At 33.8% G+C, this 11110-nt stretch overlaps 1 protein-coding gene across 1 annotated transcript in view; it reads right to left on the bottom strand.

Annotated features, from left to right (window-relative positions):
* Window positions 1-2879: 2879 nt before the first annotated feature.
* LOC133188533 (uncharacterized) overlaps window positions 2880-11110 on the bottom strand; it is an 80845-nt gene continuing 72614 nt past the window's right edge. Inside the window, exons 70-77 of the mRNA XM_061324004.1 lie at window positions 10518-10573; window positions 9326-9473; window positions 8078-8154; window positions 7649-7759; window positions 7010-7177; window positions 4562-4702; window positions 3889-3970; window positions 2880-3528 (exon numbers count right to left, since the gene is read on the bottom strand). Of these exons, the coding sequence (XP_061179988.1) occupies window positions 3388-3528; window positions 3889-3970; window positions 4562-4702; window positions 7010-7177; window positions 7649-7759; window positions 8078-8154; window positions 9326-9473; window positions 10518-10573 (924 nt within the window). The 3' untranslated portion in view covers window positions 2880-3387. The remainder of the gene's footprint in view (window positions 3529-3888; window positions 3971-4561; window positions 4703-7009; window positions 7178-7648; window positions 7760-8077; window positions 8155-9325; window positions 9474-10517; window positions 10574-11110) is intronic.

Below are 11110 nucleotides of genomic sequence, written 5' to 3'. Positions count from 1 at the left end.
AAGTGCCTTTGTCCTTCCTTTTAACGATTGTCCCGCTGGACACGTCATTTCTGGTGATGTGAATAAAGTACGTTGAAAATGACCTTAAAAGCAACGCACTTTGAAAAAAATACGCACTTTGAAAATTTTTATCAAAGTGCGTTAAAATTGGGACAAAATCGACGAACTTTGAAAGAAATTTTCAAAGTGCGTTAAATTTGGGACAACATCAACGCACTTTGAAAAATATGTTCAAAGTGCATTAAGAGTGTACATCAACATTTTTTTTTTTACCGTGGAGACACTAAACGCACTTTGAAACAAGAAGTCTGTGAGCCAATGCTCACTAATAATACCCCCCCCCCCCTCTGATGTGAATACACAAGTTCATTTTTTGACAGACACAGGGATAAAAAAGAAGTTGATATCAAATTCAAACAAAAATGAATCCCACCATATGACATGAATAAACAATGAGTGTGCTAAACTTTCAAGCATCTGCAAAAAGTAGTTGCTGAGAAATTTGCAACCAAAATTTGTAATGTATGGTACGGACAGACGCACGGATAAACAGGAAGTTCACATTCTCACAAAAATGAATCCCACCATACGGCATGCCTAAACAAAGAGTGTGCTAAAATTTCAAGCATCAGCGATGAGTAATTGCTGAGAAAACTGCGACCAAAATTTGTTATGTATGGTATGGACAGACGCACGGATAAACAGGAAGTTGACGTCGGATTCTCACAAAAATAAATCCCACCATATGGCATGCCTAAACAAAGAGTGTGCTAAAATTTCAAGCATCTACGATGAATAGTTGCTGAGAAAACTACGACCAAAATTTGTTACGGACAGACAGACAGACAGACACACAAGGGTAAAACAGTATACCCCCTCTCCTTCGGAGCGGGGGTATAAAAATATGTATAAAACTAAACTTCTGGACTTAAATTTTAGTAAAATACAGTATTATTTTGTTATATTTCTTTAGAAAAAATAATGAATTTATCTACCCTCATCGAGAACGAGAAGACAGGTAGAAGGTCCCTCAGCCAACTTATGTATTTACATAACTGGTATGGCATTGATATACTTTCAATAAATTTGAGTTAACGTAAAATAGATGAAAAAATTGGAAACTTTCCTGAAAAAAAAAATCCACATTCTATTTAATTAAAGAAGAGGGGTTTAGGGGCCTTATTGCTGATCTAAGCAACAATAGCCAACTGACTAAACTTTGGCCAAAGAAGCTTTACAAAATCAAATTCAATACAAATCAACCCAAAAAAAAATCTTGTATAAGATGCACATTTTTTCATACCTCTTAATACTTATCAAATAACTAAAAAAAAGTCCATCATATTGTGCTGGAACAAACAATTTTTTTTTCATACTTCTATATACTTATCAAATAACCATTAAAAAAAACATCACATTATGCAGGAATATTATTTTCAATGGAAAATCATAAGTGCTCCCATTTCTCTAAGAAAAATGCGATGCCTTAAGTCACTTATCTACTGAATTTATTACAGAATGGATGAAATAAAAAAGAGAAACGAATTTGTGATATTAAAAATCATCCCTTCATTATTTCTAAAAGACTCATTTCCCTTTTATAACATTAACGAGAACCTTTGGGAACAAGACAACCCCTAAAAATCTTTGAAACGTCTATATCTCAGATCCTGAAGTGACGTCATTACAGAAAAATTTTCCAACCAGGTTCAAATAAAGTTTTTCCAACCAGGTTCAAATAATCATTTATCATACCTAAAATTTATAAGAGTAATAACCAAGCCGTGCACATTTTTTCAGAGTGCGTCAATATGGTCGATATTAACGCACTTTGAAAATTTGAAATTTTTTTTCAAAGTGCGTTGTAATAAAGCAACAATTTTAGCTATACAGGCCCGTAGGAGGTAATTTCAGTTGGGGGGAGGGGGGGGGGGGGAGCAGCCATACATTTTCAGTTTTATACTACCAAATTTCGTTGCCAAGCAAAAAAAAAATTTAAAAAAAAAGGTCGACGTTTTTTTGAGGGGGCACAAGCATATAGTAGCTATGTTTTCTATAGTAATCTATATATCAGTAAAATTATTGGGGAGGGGAGGGGCACGCCCCTCCCGTGCCCCCCGGTTCCTACGACCATGCTTTATGCCAATTTATCATTAATTAAATGAAAGACATATGGTCACCCGGCGGTGTCATTGTTAAGTTTTAAGACCTTCGACAATTGTTTCAACAGTCCAATGCACGAATAGTCAAGAGAAATTGCTAGTCGAGGTTCTGCTATAGCAGATAACCAAGAATTACACGCCTAAACAAGTGACTGTATTTGATTTAAACCCAATTTCTAAAGAAAGGAATGACGTTGTTCAAGAAGATTTCGTCATGAGTGAGGTTTCGATCCTTAACGATCACCAAAAGTGATCTGTAATAAGCTACATGTAAGTCTTTCAATACCATCATGCTACATCCACCATAATATATTTTGCATTGAACGATACAGTTATCAGAATAAGGCTCTCCATCTGGACAATACACACTTGATCGTCCGTCATGGCTGTCTTAAATATGACGTCATCGTGAGAAAGTCCTCTCCGTAGAGTCTACAGGATTACCAATTTCTTTAAACCCTCTTTATAAGCGATGTATGATATCTCAATGCACATTGATATGATAATTCAGTTTGAAGTTTAGAAGAGTAAAAAAAAAAAAAACCCTAATCTTAACCATATTTATGTGTCAACTTCCAAGGTTTTTTTTTTTTAATTTTCTAATTCACATAGTGTTTTAAACGAAAAAATTAAGTTCTGTCAGGAAACTGGGAGCAGGAAGTTCCAGGTACTACATGTATCTGCAAGTTTTAGAGATCAATATGAATTAAAACAACCAATATTTTAAGTTTATTATACAATTCATACCATTTCTAAGTCAGTAAATATATGGTTAGAAATAGGTATTACATTTCACGCAAACAATTAATAAATGGGGTACATGTAGCATCATTCTTACTTCAAGCAAGCATAGACATGAATAGCACTTCTGCAATCACACGTGAAAGTCTGCCTCAATGGACAAAATAAATTCTACAGTAAAACACGCGCTTATGGCAAAGTGCCAGGGACTAACAATTCTGATTCGTTATAAATATAACTGGTTATGTTTGTCAAGTTAAGATGTGTTCTAGAACCACGGGGAATGAAAATCACTTCACTGTAAGCATAACTTCATCATAAGCATGTTCGCTATATCTGTGTTTTACTGTGTATGACAACTTCACTAACTTGTACCTGGGTAATCTGTCCTTTAAAATATCTGATTATTGAACTCACACAAAATAATGGTAATATAAATGTAATAAAAGTCTTCAAATCAGTAACTTATTCAGCACAGTGGGTTCTATTTTTTCTCAAGCCATTTAATGACAATGTTCAAATTTTTCTTCATCCACTGAACGTTTGATTGAACAGCTTCTACAGCCTGGTCATAGGCCCTGGCAGAACGACCAAGATCAGGATGTGCCTTACCAAAATCTATCAGCTAGAGTGAAAAAAAGAGACAGGAATTTTAATGTTGTTTTAAATTGACCATCAAATCTAGTAATTCTTTTTTTTTTAAAATCAAACACATTTCATAATGGTTATAAAACCCAACAATATCTTTCTTGCTTTTCATTTGACAGCACATGTGGCAGTTTATTTCCAAGAGGTAAAAAGGAACATGAATTTTGCATAGGTCTCCAATATTCTCAATGCATCAGTGTGAGAGGAATTTAACATCACAGAAGAGATTAAAATACCAGCAAGTCAAAAGCATAAAAAATAAGCATCATCTAAGTGAAAATTAACATAATTTTTCCCCTTCATCTACATTTTACCATCAGTTATTATTGATCTATACCTGCTGTAGCTGATATTCTGTGTTAAATGCTCCAGATATACTCTTAATAAATCCTCCTGCATTCCATTGTCCTTCACTATACCTAGAAAACATATTGTAGAATTGTAAGCAAAGATTTTGCAACTTAATAACCCCCCTCCCCTGAAATCCAATGAATCACACGACTGTTTGTTTTTGCAGTTTTCAGAAACAAACCACTATGTAATTAAATTAGATTGAAAAATACACTTGTATGCCAAGTATTTTTCTCTGACAATATATATATATATATATATATATATATATATATATATATATATATATATATATATATGCAAATATATTTTAGGAACAATTGATCTGTCACCAAATTTGTTTGGCTGAGTCCTACATGCACGTACATATGCAGTGAAACTCGTCTAATCTGAATGCTGTTTATTCCAAAATCTTGCCTAATAATATGTAAACTTTAAGTCTATTTTAATAAATTAAATTATTTTAAAAATTGTCTAATCTGGCCAATTTCTTTGGATCCAGTGGATTAAAACAAGTTTCACTGTCTACACACTTAAAAAAAACTCTTCAAGTCTTAATTCATGTATATGTCAATGTATATACATGTACATGTACAGTAAATCTTACCAAAAATTATCAGATTGTATCAATAGTGCAGTACTGTTCAAACATGACTTACTCATTCATGATGTAGTTCCAGCGTGACCTGATAAAATTCCATGCTATGGGTCGACCGATCATTGTAGCCCCTACAGAAGAGATGACACTTGTACCGTCCTGTTTTCTGACTTCCCCATCAGTTACTGCATATTCCAAAAACCTTAGATAAAAAGAAGACTTGAACAGAAGAGATGAACAGCAAGACAAATATGCTCGAAAATCTTGATATTGCCTTCTCCATATCTTAACCAAATATCAAAAATGAACTGCATAATAATTACAGTTGACATTTGGCAATTTCAACTCTGGTTCATTAAACAAGAGGCCCACAGGCCTTATAGGTCACCTGAGTATCATGCAACAACTTCGCCACAATGGATTCATGTTTTAAACCAGAGGCCATGAAATTCACAATTTCGAAAGAGGCACACTTGCTCATCATAATTTTACATTGAGTAAGCTTACTTAATACCCAGAAAGAGAGCAGAGGATTATCAAAGAATTAATGCATTTTCACTATGTAATCATTAGAGCCCTGCCCTAACACCAAAACCATGATGCAGGGGCCATAAAATTCACAATTTTGGAAGAGGCATCCTTACATATCATAACAATACTCTTAGTTCATCAGCTTAATACCCAGGAGAAAAGAAGAAGATTTTCAAAGAATTATTGCATTTTTACTATGTAATCATTAGAGCCCCACCCTAACACCAGAACCCCTGACCCAGGGGCCATGAAATTCATAATTTTGGAAGAGGCACCTTTACTCATCATAACTATGCATCAGTTTGTTTGTTAAATACCCAGGATCAAAGAAAAAGATTTTTAAAGAAATAATGCATTATCACTATATATTCAACAGAGCCCCACCCTAACCCCAGAACCCCTGACCTAGGGGCCATGAATTTCACAATATTGGAACAGGCACCCTTTCATATCATAACTATACTCTTAGTTCATCGGCTTTATTACCCAGGAGAAAAGGAGAAGATTGTCAAAGAATTATTGCATTTTTACTATGTAATCATTAGAGCCCTGCCCTAAAACCAGAACCCCTGACCAGGGGGCCATGAAATTCACAACATAGGAATAGGCACCCTTATTCATCATAACTATGCCTTCAGTTTGTTTGCCCTGGATCAGAGAAGATTTTTAACAGAAATAATGCATTTTCACTATACATGTATATTCAACAGAATGCTGCCCTAACACCAGAACCCCTGACCCTGGGGCCATGAAATTCACAATTTTGGAAGAGGCACCTTTCATCATCATAACTATGTATTTATTTTGTTTTCATCATATCCAAGAGCACAGAAGAAGCTTTTTAAAGAAATAATGCATTATCACTATATATTCAACAGAGCCCCACCCTAACACCAGAACCCCTGACCCTTGGGCCATGAAATTCACAATTTTGGAAGAGGCACTCTTTCTCATCATAACTATGTACTTAGTTCATCGGCTTAGTACCCAGGAGCAGAGGAGAAGATTTTTGAATAATAAATGCATTTTCACTATATAATCATTAGATACCCGCCCTAACACCAGAACCCCTGACCCAGGGGCCATGAAATTCACAATTTTAGAAGAGACACCTTTCCTCATCATAACTATGCATATTGTTTGTTTCCTAAATACCCAAGAGCAGAGGAGAAGATTTTTTAAGAATAATGCTTTTCACTACATATTCAACAGAGCCCCACCCTAGCACCAGAACCCCTGACCCTGGGGCCATAAATTTCACAATTTAGGTAGAGGGCTCAATGCTTATTACATTCATGCCAACAGTCTGCCTGCTTGATGCCCAGGAGTAAAGAAGAAGATTTTTAAAGATTGCATTAATTCTGATGGTTTTAGCCCCACCCCTCAGGCCCCAGGGGGGTAGGGGTCATGAATTTCACAATTTATACTCCCCTTCACATATAGATGCTATGTGCCAAATTTGGTTGAAATTGGTTCAGTGGTTCCAGAGAAGAAGCTGAAAATGTTCAAATGTTAACGCACGACGGACGACGGACGACGCACGCCGACGGACGAAAACAGATAGCAATAGGTCACCTGAGTAAACTCAGGTGACCTAAAAAAAAAAAGAAAATATCAAAATCAGTCTGTGATTTCTTACCGTTTTAAGAAATCAGTTTCACTAAATAAAACTGTCAGACTTCTCATAAACCTAAATCTTTGAGATAAGGTCATCTTTAAAAAAAAAAATTGTTTGCCCTCTCTCAACCGACTGGCTAAAAAAATGGCCTGACTCAAAACTTTTTTAACCACTAGGAAACAATTTAATTTTTTTACTTTTTTCCCTGAAATTTCTTATCCTGTCAACAAGAATGTTGAGATTTTTTGAGAGAAAAATTTTGTCATCGACTTACCGACCCAATTTTTTTTTAACTCGAGTCGGGAGAGGACAAACAAACATTATTTTAAAGATGGCCTAGCCACATTTTATGGTACATACCTTTGAAGAAGCCATGGAACCTTGGTACAAGACAGGGCAGCTAGGATCTTGCCTCTCTCGGAGGCTACTTTGGAGGTTTTGTACTGACTGTAAGCAAAGTCCCACTCCATCTGTCCGCCCTGTTTAATGGCTGTACAGTATACTGTGTATTTTAGACCAGGATCAATTCTGTAGAATGAAGAAATACAGAAAAATGATACCAAAAAAAAAGACGCATACACATACATGTAAAATAAAACTCACCATCTTTGATAACTCAAAATCAAATACTTATTTTAAATTTCCACGTTAAAATGACAGGCGTGTAATACTTGACTTTTTTTTTTTTTAGAATAATCTTTTGCTGTAAGTTAAGTGTGGGATTTTCATTCCAAGGCCAGTTTAAATAAATCTTTTCAAAAATAAGTTGTTTCCATCATGCCTCTTACTGATAAAAAAGACCCAGCGACACACCAAAATCCCTTTGTTTCATTCCTAAACCATTATCAAATTTTAATTAATACAATTAATTTCATTTTTGACAGTTTCAACGAATAATCATTATAAAGCAGGACAGCTATATGCATTTTTTTAAAAGTATTTTGAAAAATTAAAATGATTTAAAAGGTTTATAAATCAATAAAAATCAATAAAATTTACTGATTATTATTTGGATTGTCCATCCAATGCTTGTACTGTTGTATGGCAGCAGTCAAACACTCAGGAATGTCGTAAGAACAGGCTGTGAGTGCCACACTGGACCTCATATACCTGTATAACAGACATAAATCATCCAACATGTGTCAGGTTAATGATACATTGAGCTAGCTTTTCTCTCATTTTTGAGAAATATTTCTTCTTATCTTCAGTTTTCTTTGCAGTCAGATCTTAAGTTTATAAAAAAAATGAAAACTTCACATTCAAATCATTGGGTTTTTTTTTTTTTGGTACACGTATCAGAAAAATAAACACATGTACTGCATTAGAAAATGTTTTTTTTCTTGCAAAAGCTCACTACAAATTATATATTACCTGTTAATCTTTCCACTAACTAACCAAGAACTTACATAACTAATCTTTAGAACTTACGATTCTAAGTGTGTGGCCCCTGTATTGTTAAGTCCAATCTCATTGTAAATGTCTCTTACTAAATGCTGCATCTTTTTCTACATGTCAATAAAACAATAATTTTGTTTAGTATATAACATCATCTGTTAAATTAATTTGAAGTTGTTAGACAAAATAATATACAGTAAATTTATATTATACTTATCCAAGACAATGCAACATTTTTGTAAGTCTGTATTACATGTAGAATACTCTGCTCCTAGTAAATGAATGTAACAAAAATACACATATGTCTCCCATCTCCTTCATTGAATTTCCTCTTTAAACAGTTTTTATAACAGAATTATCTGTCTAATAAATGTATGCATGCACAGAAAATATACATGCATTCTTTATCTCCGTAAGATACATCAATGAGGTTTGACTGTATCCTTCTTTATATTTGTTTTTCTGTAAAATCAGCTATTTCTTAAACACTTGTTTCATTGGGAGAATTTAATAAAAAGAAAAGGTAACTATCCAGGATAATGGGCTATCTTGTCATGTATATTCACTGACTTATTTTTTATAAAAGAATAAGGAATTTTCTTTCACAAATTTATTGTAAACATTTTACCTTTATGATGTAATGATATAAAAATACATAGACCAGGATTAGCAGTGAACATAATTAACATCATTCTAACATCTTAAACACTCTTGTAATAATTTAATAATTTAACGTCTTGAAAGATAAAAAAGGTGGGTAAAAATATCTAGTGCCATAAACAATTATAATATTTATGAGGCAAGTCATAAAGTCTGTCATATGATCCAAAATTGCTGTTTTATTTATTTGTTTAATTATTTAATTATTTTTCTTTAATTAATGAACGTTTCTATCCAGCTTATGCTTGGATAGAAACTTTAAAAAAAATATTAAAAGACTGTTTTTTTTAATTAATCAAAAAAATAATTAAAAGATTGATTTTTTTAATTTTCTTAAAAAATGGGAAAAAAAAAAAGAAAAGCAAAAGATTTGTTTAACAATTTACATTCTGATAAAAACTGACAAGACAAAATTTGTATGTTTCTTGCTGCACGATCACGTATGATTAAAATTGCAAATGATTGAACCCAATTCTTACGTTACACAAACGATCACACACAACTGGTTTGTCAACAATAACGTTACAGCCACTGTAGCATGAAGTCTATGTAGGCTAGCTGGCCATGGCTTGCTTGATGCCGAGGGGCGGGACCAAAAGGTGTCAAAGACTTAAAGCTTACCGAGAAATCTCCGTAGTACTTGGTCAGTGACAGCATGGTATCTATGTAGGCTAGCTGGCCCTCGCCCGCCTTGCGTGGAATGTAGTCCCTCTCCTTTGACAGGTAGTCTACCGTCTCTAGAGCCACACTCATATCTAACTGGTTAGATCTGGAAGAAAAATAATTACAAAATGTTACTGTTTTACTTCAAATATCTAAATGTTAACTAGTATTCAATGAAAACATTTAAAAAATTTGGACTTTAGTTCTGTCTTTACAAATCAATTACACGTGAAATGAACATTACATATTTTTTCATCAATTAAAGCATTCTACATGTGATTATGGCATGGCCAGGAGTAAATGTTCAGTGCAAATGAGTTCACTCAAAAAAGAAAATTAAGGACGTTCTATCAAACCACATAGTGACCTTGACCTTGGATATATTTTATCAATATCCTAGCAAACTTTGGGCCATGGAAAACAATGTAAAGTTTAAACTTATCTGTATTTAAATCACAGATATGGGAGAAATAGCCCTGGTGTCATATCATTATTCAATGCTCAATGACCTTGACCTTTGAGATTTGACCTTGCGTCAAGATCTAGATACACCTTAAGTTCATGGTAGGGGTGAAACGATACACCTCCTTCACGGTTCGATACGTATTGTATAATTTTGTCTCGGTTCGGTTATTTTCGATACGATACATTTTGATAGAAGGAAACAAATTCAACGTTGTTTTATGCTTTCTTTTTCTTAATTTAGTCACATATTTTACAAATTTTATTTGCAAATTGACTAGAAGAAATTGATTAAAATTATTTGACTGTCAAAAATTATTTTACAAGCTATTCAGTCATCAAAAATTTACGTTTTCTGTACTTATTTATACTGAGTAACGTGTTTTACCTTATGCCAAACCCGACTGAATAACGATCCCGACCGAAAAATGAACCGAACCGAAAACTAGAGATTTTGCACCTTGTATCAAACCGAGAAAAAATACTGTGGTGAATCGATACCGCGGTGAACCGTTTCACTCCTAGTTCATGGGCAATAAGCTACTAATTAAAGTTCCCATTCATTGCAATGAACAGTTGGGGGAGGGGAGGTATTATGGCTCACACATTTTGCAACAGCTATAGACCATGTAGACAGACAGCCATGCAAAGTAATATACATCCTTCCATTCAACAAAGCTATTCTTACCTTGCAAAGCTCCAGGCATCGTTAATTATCTGTGCACGATTGATGGTGGATATAACCTGCATTCAACGAACAAAGACATTAGTTTCAAAAAATGTATGATAAATGGATAAAACCTTTATTAAACACTTCATATTCACACAAAGTCTAATAAGTTTCCATATATATATAATTAAGTACTTTAGTCAATTTAAATCTGAAAACCAGATTTACAAATAAAGAAATGTTTTAAATCATTTAAGCTGTCCAAAAAAGCCAGGTACTTTAATTTTTATGCCTACAAGAAAGACCTGCACACTTACTTTTACTTTCATTACATTGTAAAAGTTAAACATGAACCGTTATACATGTACGATCACTCATTCTCATTTACATTGTAAAATGAACCTAAGCACTATGACTTTTATTACACTGTATTTTGTAATACATGCGTCTGTCCACATACACTTCGACTTTCATTGCACTGGTAAATCTACAATTTGTACCTGAACACTTTCACTTTTTCATTACACTGTAAAATGTAGCACATATGTAGCACATAGGCTGACTTTCATTATGCTATATATATTACCTGTGACTAGAGTATTAATCGGGAG

The sequence above is a fragment of the Saccostrea echinata genome, unplaced genomic scaffold (assembly GCF_033153115.1).
Source record: "Saccostrea echinata isolate AGI-Se365-2 ecotype Australia unplaced genomic scaffold, CSIRO_AGI_Sech_v1 ptg000016l, whole genome shotgun sequence".
NCBI classification, from domain to species: domain Eukaryota; kingdom Metazoa; phylum Mollusca; class Bivalvia; order Ostreida; family Ostreidae; genus Saccostrea; species Saccostrea echinata.
The sequence above is the reverse complement of the archived record's forward strand: the minus strand, read 5'-3'. Positions and strand labels throughout refer to the sequence as shown.